This window comes from Strongylocentrotus purpuratus, unplaced genomic scaffold, assembly GCF_000002235.5.
Source record: "Strongylocentrotus purpuratus isolate Spur 01 unplaced genomic scaffold, Spur_5.0 spur5_scaffold_6, whole genome shotgun sequence".
NCBI lineage: Eukaryota > Metazoa > Echinodermata > Echinoidea > Camarodonta > Strongylocentrotidae > Strongylocentrotus > Strongylocentrotus purpuratus.
In genome coordinates, this window is record NW_022145612.1 from 19,142,205 (window position 1) to 19,157,089 (window position 14,885).

The 14,885-nt window shown below is 36.4% G+C and overlaps 2 protein-coding genes across 2 annotated transcripts in view; one reads left to right on the forward strand and one right to left on the reverse strand.

Moving 5' to 3' along the window:
- LOC100890406 (transient receptor potential cation channel subfamily V member 6-like) overlaps positions 1-12,243 on the forward strand; it is a 28,202-nt gene extending 15,959 nt beyond the window's left edge. The window contains exons 5-15 of the mRNA XM_030973423.1: positions 94-319; positions 4,920-5,035; positions 6,383-6,550; positions 7,492-7,602; positions 7,751-7,793; positions 8,564-8,693; positions 9,209-9,318; positions 9,643-9,731; positions 10,298-10,462; positions 11,069-11,316; positions 11,837-12,243. Of these exons, the coding sequence (XP_030829283.1) occupies positions 94-319; positions 4,920-5,035; positions 6,383-6,550; positions 7,492-7,602; positions 7,751-7,793; positions 8,564-8,693; positions 9,209-9,318; positions 9,643-9,731; positions 10,298-10,462; positions 11,069-11,316; positions 11,837-11,978 (1,548 nt within the window). The 3' untranslated portion in view covers positions 11,979-12,243. The remainder of the gene's footprint in view (positions 1-93; positions 320-4,919; positions 5,036-6,382; positions 6,551-7,491; positions 7,603-7,750; positions 7,794-8,563; positions 8,694-9,208; positions 9,319-9,642; positions 9,732-10,297; positions 10,463-11,068; positions 11,317-11,836) is intronic.
- Positions 12,244-13,486: 1,243 nt separating this feature from the next.
- Positions 13,487-14,017, reverse strand: LOC115919484. The gene has a single exon (XM_030973426.1). The coding sequence runs from the start codon at positions 14,015-14,017 to the stop codon at positions 13,487-13,489; it is 531 nt and encodes a 176-aa protein (XP_030829286.1).
- Positions 14,018-14,885: the final 868 nt, after the last annotated feature.

Below are 14,885 nucleotides of genomic sequence, written 5' to 3' on the forward strand. Positions count from 1 at the left end.
ATTTCAAAAGATGTTATTCTATTTTCCATAGAACATGGAACATACATCTATCAAATAGTCAACTCGTATTCGGTTCGTCTCTTCTCATTGTAGGAGATGTTGATACATGTTGTACGTCACAGCATCATGCCAGCAAACATAGCGATCAGAAACAACAACGGTCTGACAGCGCTCGAACTCTCCTTCCGACTAGGTCGATGTGCCCTGTTTGATACTCTCTTGGATCTAGGTAGCCAGAAGCAGTGGACCTACGGACCTCTCTCCTACGTGGCCTATCCTCTACCGGGACTTGACTCCATCGGTCCCAATGGACGCCTTGGTGAGTTACGGATTATTATACAACACCTCCGTGGATCCTTGTCATTTGATTGGAGGATTGTTGGTCACATGATATTCAATAGATGTTATATTGCACGGTTGTGCATTTTTGGTTATATGCGCCGTGCATTTTTGGTTATATGCAGACTGCGTACCTCTCTGCCGTGCGCGCGCTTATTCCTGCGTGTATGACGCAAAGGCAATCTGAATGTACGTAATCGAGAAGGCTTGACTCCAACTTTAATTTATCTTTAATATGAGGAGTAAAGCATAATTTGTTGATTAACGTTCTATTAGATCTTCTGTGATGTTGTATAAAACAAATAATGAATGTTTTTTATTCGTTCAATGGTGCGAATATTTTCATTCGTTGAAAGATTAACGTTAATTCTATTTAACTCTGCTGACGCCTCGTTGAATAGAATGTTAATCTTTCAACTCATGAAAATATTCGCACTATTGAACTCATAACCATTCGTCAATAGACCGTATTCCTGTTGTTTGTTCGCCGCCTAACATTGGTTAGGCTGTCATTCTGAACTGTGTAATTCCAATAAAGAAACACATGGCAATAAATACAAGAGGGGGACAGCATAAAGAGGGAACCTGGGGAGGTATTCTGAACATTGTTGTAAGTTTTGTGTTATCTTTTGTTGTATCTCACAGAGATAACACTGATTGATTGATTGATTGATTTTTATTCGACAAGCTTCCAACATACAACAATATACAATAATAACAGATCAAAAAAAGTCAGCTTGAACAGGATAACCCACGAAAGCTCGAGAGCTTATTTCCAGTGGGGTCCCTTACAGACATGTATAAAATTAATAAGTTAAAATAGTAATATTTACAGACAGATAAGAAAATTAAAAGAACTACTTATTAAAGATAATAATAATAACAACATTAAACTGATGATAGAAATGATATTAAGTACAAGAAGAAAAAGAAGAAAGAGAAGAAGAAAAAAAGGAGAAGGAAGAAGAGGAAAATAATGATGAATTTGTAGAATTTCTATAACGTACGAAAACATAAGTATATACAACATGAAAAAGTATGAACCGACAGAAGAATAAAAATTTCAATCATATAACATGTCATTCACTTCTCTTCTCTGACTGTCAAGTATTAGGTATTCCTTTAATTTCCTCTTAAAATGATCATAGTTTCCTATTTCTCACTATGAACATGACAGACAATGAAAGCGGACAAAATATACAGTTCCTCAGGTAGACAAAGGAACATCCCTTCACTGCTATTATGTAAAAAGGTGAATATGCATGTGACACCTGTTCTACATATTTTTACATAATAGCAGTGAAGGGATGTTCCTTTGTCTACCTGAGGAACTGTATATTTTGTCCGCTTCCATTGTCCGTCATGTTCATAGTGTCTTTTACACCATTGGGAAGGGAATTCCAATGTTTTATGGCATTGTAATAAAACGAATTTCCAATACTACCTACTCTTTCAGGTAAGTTAAAGTTGAATCGTCTATTTCTTGTATTATAATCATGTACGTCAGTAACAAGATCGAAGTTGGATCGAATATAATGATTTGACCTAGTATGATATATTTTATGCACATGATGCAATACGAGTTGTTTTGATCTTTGGTCGACTTCAAGAAAACCAGCTTTAGAAAGTTCGCTGTAGCCAACATGAGTTCTTGGACCAGAACAGTTGATAAATCTCACCATTTTGTTCTGTATAATCTTCAACTTCTTCTTCAACACAGCGCTAATATTGTTGTAAGTTGGTATTCTGAACATCATTTTATCCCTGTGTTATCTCTTGAAGGACCGCCTCTATCTTATCTTTGACCACTGTTGACACGCCCATTTGTATGGACCCTACCAATCAAAATCTGTTTTATATAAGCATGATAACTATTGATAAGTAGGTCAACCAATAGGAATACTTTATGCCATATCTGAAGATGCGCCTAGCACATACTAATCTTGGGCGTAATTAGTTATTTGAGCGCTTATTACGCGCGTCATTATTATGCGCTGTGGCCATGGGTGTCGATCCGTAACTGATACCTATTCATCAGGGGGATGATCTATTCATTCATCCCCCCCCCCCCTGATGAATAGGTATTACGTAAGTATCGACACCCATGGCTGTGGCATGTGGATCATGAAGACAAATCACGCTTTCACTATATTGGTTTAGATGAGAGCATTAAAATAGTCTTATCCTAGCATGTAATTTCTTAGAAAGTTCTCATCTATGATGTTTCCGGTCAACACACAATCTTCTTCTAACTCGTCTATTGGCACGAAGTTGGTTCTGGGCAAGAAATATTGCCGCCATTATATCACCACGAAAGATACAACAACCCCCTACCTGTTGTAAATATTGTTGTAAATACCATGCAAGATAAGATAAGATAAAAGATACAACAACTTTCAGAATACCAATTATCTCGACATATTCTCGTGCGCATATGCAAATGATGATTAAGCGCCATTTTATACCTAATAAGCACAATTACAAGCGCACCAAACTATAAGCGCAGGCGCGGCCAATGAGATGAGAGAAAAGATACAACAAAAGATAACACAAAAGTTACAACAATGTTCAGAATACCAACTTTATCTTATCTCCAAAGATACAACAGTATTAGAGATAACACAGGGTTCAGAATACCGCCCCAGGAAAGGCAAAAAACAGAGGCTGAAATAAAGATTTATGATAGTGAGCATATCAAACGTTTATTTACAGCGTTAACACATTCAGTAGGTGACTGCCCTCTTCCTATGCAGCCTTAATAAACTCTTGGGCCCGAATTCACAAAGCAAGGTTTGAGCTCAAACCTCCTTTTGTTTCGCCAAACCTCCTTTTGTTATTTACAAACCTGGTTTATAAATAACAAAAGGAGGTTTGGCGAAACAAAAGGAGGTTTGAGCTCAAACCTTGCTTTGTGAATTCGGGCCTTGGAGTTTGGTCCTGTGTCTCAAACGTTATTTACATGTACGTATTCCGAACATTATATACAAATCCGTTTTACAGAAGCCATCTTCGGTTTTGATATCTCCACCTTCCTCAATGGAGGTAATTTTAGAATTACTCAACAATGGTAATAGTAACTGAAAACAAGAAAGAAATTGTTGTAAAACCGATGATTTATCAGCATAATTAGCATGTGAGTACTGGATCATGGGTACAACGTTTAAGCGATTAGTTTTGCTGACACGACTAATTAGGCCGCTGACGTCAGCTCATCATTTTAAGTGAAACGTTATGCTGCACACGACCAGTCAATCGCAATTTAACGTGCGATTGGGTTCGTTTCCATCCATCTGAAACGGGCCACTTCAGCAGACACCAAAAAACAACCAATTAATCTAATTGTTTCGGAGACAGAAGATACTGAAACGGAAATTTAGGATGTCCTCCCGTACCACAAGGCGACGTTCATAACAAAATCAATATAGATGTTCTTTCATAATCTATAACAAATGATATGGTACATGCACATGCAGTTTAATCTTGATGAGCACTATTAATGATTGCTGTGCGTAATTTATCGGATGAACAGTAAAATTTGTAACCACAATTGACCTTAATCAGTGGCGTACGCAGGATTTTTTCAAGGGGGGGGGGGGGGTTTATCGGGTCCAAAATTTCGCAACGACTCAGGAAAATTTGAAAATCGCGCCGGCCAAAAAGTCGCTCAGTGGGGGGGGGGGGGGGGGGGGGGGGGGGGGGGAGGGGTAAGCGGACACTTTTTTTTTTTTTTGGTCTCGAAATTTGAAAATTTGACATTTTGCTCCGTTGGGGGGGGGGGGGGGGTAAGGTCACCTTTCTTAGGTCAGCCATGGGGGTAATTTTTTTTTTTTTTTTTTAATAATTAAAAAAAAAAAAAAAAAAAATCCAAAGGGGGGGGGGGGGGTTTTAGGGATTTTTTAGGGGGGTTTACACACATAAAAATACCAAAGGGGGGGGGGGGGGGGGGGGGGTTAACCCCCCAAACACCCCCCCCCCCCTGCGTACGCGCCTGACCTTAATCATGTACCTAATAAACATTTCGTATACAAAAACGTGTACCCAACTTTGGTAGCTCCTAATTAAAAAGGCATAACCAATATGACTTTGAAATTTATTTCATGATAAAGAATGACTTGTTTTCTGTACAATTATTATACCCTATTCATAATATTTCTGCCACTGGTGACTGAGCACTAGTGCCTTCAACAGTGGTTCAAAATCACCTTGTACCAAGTTTGGACCGATGGAACGAATTTGGATCATGCATATTGTGCCTCTTAGGTCAAAATTTTTAAAGTTAAATTATGCCTCGTGCTTCCGTGCTTCATTGTTTACCTTGTTCAATTCATATAGGATAACCTGTATTATTTAGTTTACAACACCCTTTATAGAATGTTCAGATTCCATAATATGCCATTGTGACGTTCATGCATTTCCAAACTTGGTGCATATACATAGAAACTGCCTTATCGCCAAAGTCTTTTGAAAATCTTTGCCATCATGTTCGATTAACATCACTATTTATATTACATGAGCAATGTTCTTATTTTAGTAACAGGAAATAAAATAACGCTTGAGGAACAAAAATCCTTTCCTCCTAGATGAGAATTCTGCCCTAATGACCATCGTACGTTTTGGACAGGCACAGCATCTAAAGATGTTGGAGGTACAAGTCGTCCACTTTCTTCTTCAAGAAAAATGGCAGCGTTTTGCTCGAGTAAGTACAAGATGAACATTACTCCCAAAAGTCACACATTCGAGCACATTTGATTTAATTTCACTGAATCTAATTCGAAGTAATGTATATATACATACTTGTACAATTTATTATTCATATTGTTTCAATGAATCTTTTAAATGTTTTTTTCTTCATATTTGTTATAATCATTATGCCTATGTATTGTAAAACGAAATATCCATGTACCATGTGAATGAAGTGTGCTAATGAAATACAAATACAAGAAACACGATTTTCTTACAGAAGCACTCCTAACCAGTATTTTACACGTTATGGACATGTGGAATAGAAACTTTAATGTATAACATTATTTTCCTCTTTCAGGCAAACACAAACAAACTTTAAATACTGTCCTCCTGTGAGAATGTTTCATAATAAGGTACCCTCCCATCCGAATTTAAGGAAAAGGGGATGGTGGTGAATTTTCCGAACACTCTCTCAAGAAGAAATACTTGCGAGGTTTTGACTGTAAATTTTATGTTTAAGTACTCATATACAGAAGCCATGTATATAATGCACTGTTAACTTTCTTACGACCTTTGATATCGTTAATGTTTTTGATATATATACTGTTCATTCATTTTACAATAAATACCTTTTGCACAATAGTATACAAATATACACTGCCTTGAGAGGTTCTGGTTAAAACTATGCGCAAGAGGTGACTCCAATAGTAGACCTACTATTTGCTGAGGGGCGCAGCCCCGAAGCAAATGGTACTTTTGGAGTCACGAGGCTCATAGTTTAACCAGTACCTCGAATAGAAGGCATGGTATATTTGTTTATATCCTGCATCAAAAAATTATTTAAAAAAAAAAAAAAAAAAAAAAACATTTTTTGGAAAAAAAATTTAGAACAAAAAAAATGTCAATTTTTATATAAAAAGATTTAAAATATTTTGTTTTCATTAAATTAAGATTTGAAAAAAAAATTGATTCAATTAATTTTTTTTTCTTTTTTTTTTCCATCTCCCAAATAGTAAACCAAAATAGTACTCTCATGTAGTACTTTCTAAAAATAGGTCAAATTTTTCTGGTCATGTGACGAGCTCTCAACCAATCAAAAGCCAACAAATTTTTGATGCAGGATATAATTATGACTATTACCATCATCATAAAAGTGCTTACGAATCTTTCTGGATCTTTCTGAATGTGTAAAGAATCAGGCCAAATAGGCCTTATTGATAATTTCTCTTGGCCAATCATAATGCAGTGTACATGGTGTATGTACCAGACATTCACAGAATGATATATAACAAGATAGGAAATGTTGCTATTTCGTCTGTAACTAACTGTGTATTATACTCTTGATAAATCGTCTCCATAGCAACGCCTCATCATGAAGTTCACCATCACCGTGGTGCAGCTAGTAGCCATGTGTATCGTGTCGTTCGCAAGGAAGAGGATAACACCAGGAGATGAAGATAGAGCACAAGAGAAGAAGTTCTTCAGCGGACAACACTTCAAGGAAATAACATTGACTCCTACGGTCATTGTAAGAAAAGAAAAAAAATCTATATTTAATAACGGCGTTTTGATTTGTGCATGTTCAGATGCCTTCTTGTGCATAAATGATATACTGTAAACCCCTAGTTGATAAATATGACGGTGTCATATCTATTAACTATTTGCAGACAGCGTAATGGTTTCCTACTTGTCTCAATTGGTTAATGTAACAATTTCTAATCGATATCGGCTGATTTGCTTAACAGAACCACATGGTCGTTCTAAAGTAGTATGAATGTTTTAATGTGATTTATGCAATGGTTAGTGCTTAACTTTACAAGGCATCACATTGAATCCAGTTTGTTATTTTGACATAGACGAATTTTATACAAGAGGTCATAGTGCCTAGAATCCAGAGGGTATGGATTTGAGGGGAGAAGTATAAAAAGTGAAAATAAGCTCTTTCATATTGCCGTATAGTGTTTTAATTACCAGTTCTCGTACTTAATTGCTCTATTTTCTCTCCTTGATAATGGATTATATCTTTATTTCTCACTTGTCGCGATATTTATCACTCTTTTCAAGCACCATACGGAAAGCTAAGTTATGATCATGTTGATTGGTCATGCTTCAATCCCCATTCCTAGGTGTATTAGTTAATTGTGTTTTTTCAGCAATCTATTATCATTTTATTGCGGTGTGTTTTTTGCTAAAACTCGAAATTGTGTCTGAGTGCACAATCTCCCCCTAAAGGCCAATCGTCTATAATGGTAGCAAATATCGTCTACGATAACGCTATATTAAGAAAATTATGTTCTATATAAAACCTGTCTAGAAAGTCCACCTGTCGAGAGTGATCATTTTACCTCTCTCTATCTTAGGTGATCTTATTATACATCAACATGTTCAACTAATTATATGGGCATGATTCAATTCTTAAATGACTGTGCATACGAATCTCTTGTGTGTTGTTGTTGTTGTTAAAACTAGGCAAGGTATATAGCCGAGGCTGCCGTTATCTTCATCTGTATATTGAGGATGGGGGAATCGGCTATGGAGATCAATTCAAGGCGTTCCTTCAAGAGCTACGCTAAGACACTGGTAAATTAATGAATTTAATTCTCTTTATATAATTTTAGTTCTTATCTTTTTGCAACCGTCTGTCATCTAAAGCATGTCAATTCAGGATTTAAAAATAAATATTTTCAAATTCAGTAAAAATAACCATTTTGAATGTAAGGATTTATAGATTGAGAAAGGCGTTTGTGATATTATATCTATTTCACGTAAAAGTGAGTACATTAGGTGGGTTTCATGAACACTTTCTTCTCTCTTTCTCACTTTTAATCATTAAATCGCTAACTTTTGATTTGTATTAATTTCTCTCTCTAAGCTCTCTTCATCCGTCACTCATTTTGTTCTATACAGTCGTTTCCATATGTATATCTTCTGTCGTATGAGAAAGTAGCCACTTCTTCTATTTTGCTTTACCCAATAATGATATGTAAATTGCTTTTAATTTTCTGAATTTATAAGCGATTCATAACTTTACAAACTTGAAAGTTGAAATTAAAAGTAAACTACATCATTTGAGACTCAAGAAATGAAAGCAAGTGGTAGGGCATCATATGTAAACTTAGAAATTAATGAATATTGATTAACTTCGTAGGGACTGTAACCATTGTTATTGTTTATGTTTTTATAAAATCATTAAACAAATTATTTTGTTTGTGCTTAAATTTCTTTGATTTACTATGATTGTTCTATCTTTAAATCTTTGAATAAAGAAATAACAAATACTGACTTTGTAAATAAGATCCTTTGTCTTTTGTAAATAAACTTTACAGTCTTACTTGATCACTTTCAAGTTATCAGTATTACTATTTGTTTTCATTTTATAATATAATTTTATATTTTTGTATTCATGTTTCATTGAACTTGACTTATAAATCAACTCAACATCAAACAAAAATAAAATCAGTATATGTTCATTGCTAAATACTTTTCATGCACTTTGCTCGTGCAAGCCTACACCTCTAACCATTTGCGTTTTTCTTTCTAGATCGAGCTTCCGAGAAGGGCTTCATGATCATAGCAACCATTCTCTTTCTCCTCTGCATCCCGTTGAGGTTCCTTGGTTACAAGTGGGAAGAAGATGCTCTTATCATCATTGCAAGCCCCTTGTCGTGGATGTACCCTCTACTTCTATAGGTCAGTTCAGTATGTAATTATAATGGTAGTTTGACATTGGCTTCGCGTTTTATTTACTCAAAAGTAAAGGGTTAGGGTTTAAAGAGCACCCGGGTTTCAGGTTGGTTTGGGTCAGGACTCAGGGTTATAGGGTATTATATTCTGGGTCCTGGGTTGAAGTTAGGAATTCAGTAATGATATACTCTTTATGCTATGCATATAGGTTTTATAATATTTGCAGTAAAGTATATGCTTTTATGAAATGTAAGACATTTGGACACAAAGAAGTGATAACAGATGTTTGATAAGAAGAATGTTAACGAACACTTAAATCGTGTTCTCTTTACATGCTAACATGAGATAACGCGATAAATTGCGTGACAGATCTCGCCACCTCGGCCAGAGGTGAAAAAGTTGTGACGCCATTTTGTTGTTCTATAAGATTATCAAAAGTGAAAACATTATACAAAGTAGGGAAATGTCATTTTTAGAAGCTTGTTTGTTTGTTTGTCTTTAGAGCTAATCAAAGCCTTGGTCCTTTGGTTGTCATGTTTGGACGAATGTGTCTCGGTGATATCGCCAAGTTTTCCATTCTGTACTCAACCTTCGTATTGATGTTTGCAGCTGGTAAGTCTAGTGCATCGTTTTTTTGACAAAATACATACAACATTCAAACATATATAATAAATAGTTTAGTCAGTGCTTCGTTTTTCCGAATATATGTTTTCTAAAACGCTTTAAAAACACCTGATAATGTATCTATGTTGTACTGAAATTAAAAACATTACAAATATACGTTCGATATACATGCATATCTATGTTGTGACAAATCCAAGACAATGGTTTATATTTCGCGTGGTATTTATCATTTGCTGATCTCTTTTAGCATAGCCGTCTAGTAAAGGTGTTTTACAATTATTCTTTGATTATTTCTGTTTTTATCGTTGACAGCATTCAACATTGCAGTGGACAGTGACGATAACTTTAAAGATTTCGAGGACTGGTTTGAATCGATAGCCACAACATTCTGTATGACCTTGGTAGATATGGAGTAAGTATTCAAGTTGAAGTGAATTATGTCAATATGTCAGGAAAAGGAATACGTCAGGTTTAAATTATTATTCAGCGAAATAATTAGTTTTTTGATCCTCTTAAAGGAATAAATTGGGTCACAAAAAGATCAGCCAAAGAAGTTCCCAAAATAGAACCATGATTTGATCATCTAAGCGAATATTCGATGTCGTGTCCAGTGTCCAGTTTTACAGCCCAACACTCATTAGTCATACATTAGGGGAGACAAGATTATTGGTAAAAATTAACGTTCTTGACTCTCTAACGGGGTGTCCTTGGTCGATCCTTGTTCGGTGCTAGCACTCTTTGACAGGATATTTTAACCACGTCCCTCTCGATCCACGTGTATTAGATTTGTACCTGATCAATATAAGGTAAGGCCACTGACAGAGCCTTCAGGAAGAACATTTTGATACTGATGAGGCTACCCTGAATAAACAAGACCATATTCTTATGACAACTATTATATTTTTACAAAATATCGAGAGAAAAATCTTACTTATGACCTTTCTTTTGTTACTTTTTATAACCTCAGGTTGTCAACACGAAGGACCATGCCAAACACCCTGGAATAGCTAGTTTTCTGATGGTCCTGTTTGCAATCCTTGTTCCTATCCTCCTGCTGAACATGTTGATTGCCATGATGGCCAAGACTTACTCAGAGATCATGGCCAGAGCGCTGATGGAGTGGAAGAGACAAGTGAGTTCCCTTTCTTCTGAACAAGATAATAATTTAAGAGATTTGACAAATTAAGCTAAGACTTCATTAGCCCTTTGTGTCACCTATTAAACGGTGCGAACATTACAATAGCATCTTAAATTATCCGACCATGATTACTGTACATGTCATAAAGGGGAGGCAATTAATTAAGGTATTGTACTTGCCCCTTGGTTGAGTTTCTGATGTCAGGATGTAAAGGCATAATTTATCAAAACATGAGGGATTTTTTAAAGGACGTCCTACGACAATGTTTCTGTGTTCCGAGATGCCATTGGTAGGCCGATACTTCCATGAGTCCTTCGCGTTTATAAGGTTAAGGTAAGCCTTTAACTGTTTTTCCGCCTCGAGGTATTATCAAATACATTATCTTTCCCTTTTACAACATATTTTCTAAGATATATTTTACATTTTCATTTCAACAAGACAATTCTCTAATCATGTAATATCCTTATTCCATCACGATTAAAAGTGTTATTAATCGACCTAAATAGCATCACATGATTCACAGCATTTATCAAAGTATAGACCTATGTAGGTCCACTTTTATCCTGTGCTTTTCCTTTTTTTTCTTCTGAATAATTCCAGTGGGCAATGATCGTACTTCAGGCGGAGCGTACAGTAGACCCGAAGCAGCTGGCCCTATACCAGAAAGCATACTCGGCATCCATTACGTTTGATCACCCACAAGCAACCAGTAAAGAGACCAACCGTACCAACTTCTCAAAGAGTCTTGCTCCACCCACCCTCCTAACGGTTGGTACCGAGCTTCCAGGGCCGATTGATATACGAGAGAGGCGCCGATCGTGGGTGACACTCGCTCGAGAACAGGAACAGTAAGCGACATTTCGTCAATAAATTTACAGAAATGTGCCCTTAAATCCCCTCTAAAGTGTTGGGAGCCCCAAATTCGCCGAAAATTTGATGGCAAAATTGTAATAATATTGTATCATAATGTGAAAGTGAATGTCATATAAGACACACTTCTGCAAAGATTTCCAACATAAAAATGTCTTTAAAGACAAATATGGCTTTAAAAATACATAATTTAGGTTTTCTGTTGCACACAGAAACTAAATTCGTCATTCTTTCATCAATATTCGCCTTCAAACACATTAGTTTCGAAAGTCCCTGCATAAATGTGTATTAAATAACAACCTTTTCCACATTATAATGTCACTTCAAGTCATATCTCAAAAACCAACTTGTTTCAGCAAATGTATAAATGCTTACTTTTCTGGAGAAACCTGCGTCTCTAAATGTTTTAACAGAATTATGGTGATGTATTAAGAATGTGAATCATCATTATTATCATCATCAAGTCAATTTATATGTCCATTTTCTTTCTTCTTCCAGGATCGACATGGAGGAAGAGCAGAATCTGCTAAGACGTAGACAGGATGACTTGCTGCCAATGGCTACAATGACTGGCAAGGGAGTCAGCTGTAGAGCTATACTCATTGAGAAGCTAATAAATCCCAAACCAGAGGCAGCTTAAGACTATTATTCATCATCAACGGTTTATTTGCTTCTCCATCTAATTTTTCTTCGTTATAATCTTCTTCATCCTCCTCGTCTACCACGTTTCCTTTTCAGTTCCACTGCTACCTAGTGATATTACTATTGCTTCAAGTTGTGCTGCTCCTTCTGCTGTAACAAGTAGTTGTATTAGCAACCCTACTTCAAATAATACTACAAATACTACTACAACATCTACTACTACTGCTGCTGCTGCTACTAATATTACTACTACTACTATTACTACTACTACTACTACTACTACTACTACTACTACTACTACTATTACTACTACTACTACTACTACTACTACTACTGCTGCTACTACTACTACTACTACTACTACTGCTGCTACTACTACTACTATTACTACTACTACTACTACTACTACTACTTCTACTACTACTGCTGCTACTACTACTATTTCCTATACATCGTCACTTTGCAGTTACTTTGCAGCTGCGGAAGAAAGATGAACAGGGCCATGTCTTACAAAGAGTTGCGATTGATCCAAATCAATCGTAAGTCCTCCAACCTATCGCAAGTTTGCAGTCTCCTATCTCTGATGTACATAGTTGCGATTTATATCAATCGCAAATAAGTTACGATTAATATCAACTCTTTGTAAGACAGGATCCAGATCTGTAGATACATATTTTTACATTTTATAGAACATATCAATTACAATTTCTGTTGAGTTATGTGTGTTTTTTAATCATGCATCTCCGCTATTGAGACAGTTGCAACAAGGAGGTTGATTGTCGAAGGTGAAGGTAAAGGTAGAATAGTAGTGAAATGACAAAATACAAATTCGATCTCATTCATCGCTTATAATCCTTAGAAGCTTGTTTGTAAAGTTATTAGATGCTTTATATTCCGAACACAGTCATATTCATGGTTTTGTTTGCTCGATAGTTCCCCTGAAAACCGTTTATGTCACATAACATTTGGTTTATCTTTTGGTTCAGTAATATATAGTCCTCTATTTTGAAAAAATTGTCTGACGGAATGCTTTTTAGACCAAAAGGAGTGTTTTTGTTCGCGTCGTGTTCATTATAATGAAATGATATGTGCCTACAAAAAAACGTCTTTAAAAACGATAATCAAAAGGCATCGACCAAAAAGGCCAAATCGATGTCATTTTACACTCTGCCACATGGTGTCTGGATCGTATTAAATTAAATGAATGCAAATCATTACAATAATAATAATAATAATAAATTATATTTCTATAGCGCATTATACAAGGTATGTCTCTATGCGCTTTACATTGTATTACAAGCTTAATTAATTACATACATCTACTATTGAACTATCCTCAAACAAAAATTCTGACAATATCTTAACTAAAATAGTATAACAGTAACTAGATAGGTAAACATTATAATTCATTCTTAAATAATGATAAAACAATTATGGTTCAAGATTTTATTTATATATTACTAGTTGTAGGCATATACAATTTCAATTCAAATTATAGATTAATAATTAATTCTTAAAAAGGTAGGTCTTAAGTGCAGTCTTGAAGGTCTGGATGGAAGGTGCAGTTCGAATGGCGAGCGGGAGAGAGTTCCAGAGGGTGGGAGCATTGAAGGTGAAGGAGCTACGGCCGTAGTACTGGGTCTTAAAACGAGGAATCTGGAGAAGATGTTTGTTCTGGGATCTGAGAGCACGGGAGGGTGTGTAGGTGTGAATGAGTTCAGACAGATAAGAAGGGGTAGAGTTAGAGAGAGACTTGTAGGTGAGAAGTAGGATCTTAAAGTGAATCCGCTTGTTGATTGGGAGCCAGTGGAGGTTACGGAGAAGGGATGTGGTAGAAGTGAGACCAGTTGCTTTCTCTGTGATTCTGGCTGCGATGTTTTGAATTCTTTGAAGCTTCATCAGTTCGTTGGCAGGAAGATTAGGAAGAAGTGCATTGCATGTGTCAAGTTTGGAGGTGACGAAGGCATGGATGAGAGTAAGAGTTGTCTTCCGGTCTAAAACCCTACGAATTTGACCTATCTTTCTGATGGATGACATGGCAGAGCGACACACCCTGCGACATGAGATTTCCTAGTGGCGTGCTCATCGAATATGATTCCCAAGTTCCTAGCCTCGGCCTTGGCTTCAATAACTGACTCACCAACTGTTACCGTAACAGAGGGAGTTCTTGGGAGGAATCTGGAGGAAAAGTGAAGAACTTCCGTTTTGCCGTCATTAATTTTTAACTGTTTAAGCCTGCCCAGGAGCGGATGTCAGCTATGCATCTGTTCACTCGAAGAACGGCAGATGCTCTCTCTGATGGGTCGAAAGACAGGTAGATCTGAGTGTCGTCAGCATATAACATTGACTGAATTCCATGCTCAGATATGATGTCATGGATTGGGGCAGTGTACAGGGTAAACAGCAGCGGTCCAAGTACCGAACCTTGGGGTACGCCGCATGTGTCATCTACTGGTCCTGAAGAAGCAAGGCTCACTCTTACCACGCAAATCAAATGGGCCTATGTGGTGATATACAGTGTTAGAAAAGGGAAAAAGGGAAAACACGAGAAGAGGTAGGTGGAGAGAAAAGAGGGAAAAACGAGAGAAGTAGTAGAATATTGAAAGGTGAATCGTGTAGTATTTTCCGGTGACCATTAAGGTGATTGAATCTATCTCAGCTGTCATTTGCTCTAATTAGAATAAAAACATGAAATGGTATTTGAATATATATTTAGCTTAAACATTTCATTTTTCATGCAATAATTATTAAATCAATCCTGCAAAAAATCTACGGTTTATGTTGTCTTCCCTTTATTCATTTTATTTTTGGTTGCTTGTGCTATTGATGTGATGTGATGTAAAACGATGGTTCTCAGAAGGAGTTCAGTAAACAAGAAAAGGAGACAATAGTCAATTCAACCATA

Excerpts from the sequence above, each read along its gene's own strand:
- LOC115919484 (XM_030973426.1), bottom strand. The coding sequence starts at position 14,017 with ATGTCATCCATCAGAAAGATAGGTCAAATTCGTAGGGTTTTAGACCGG.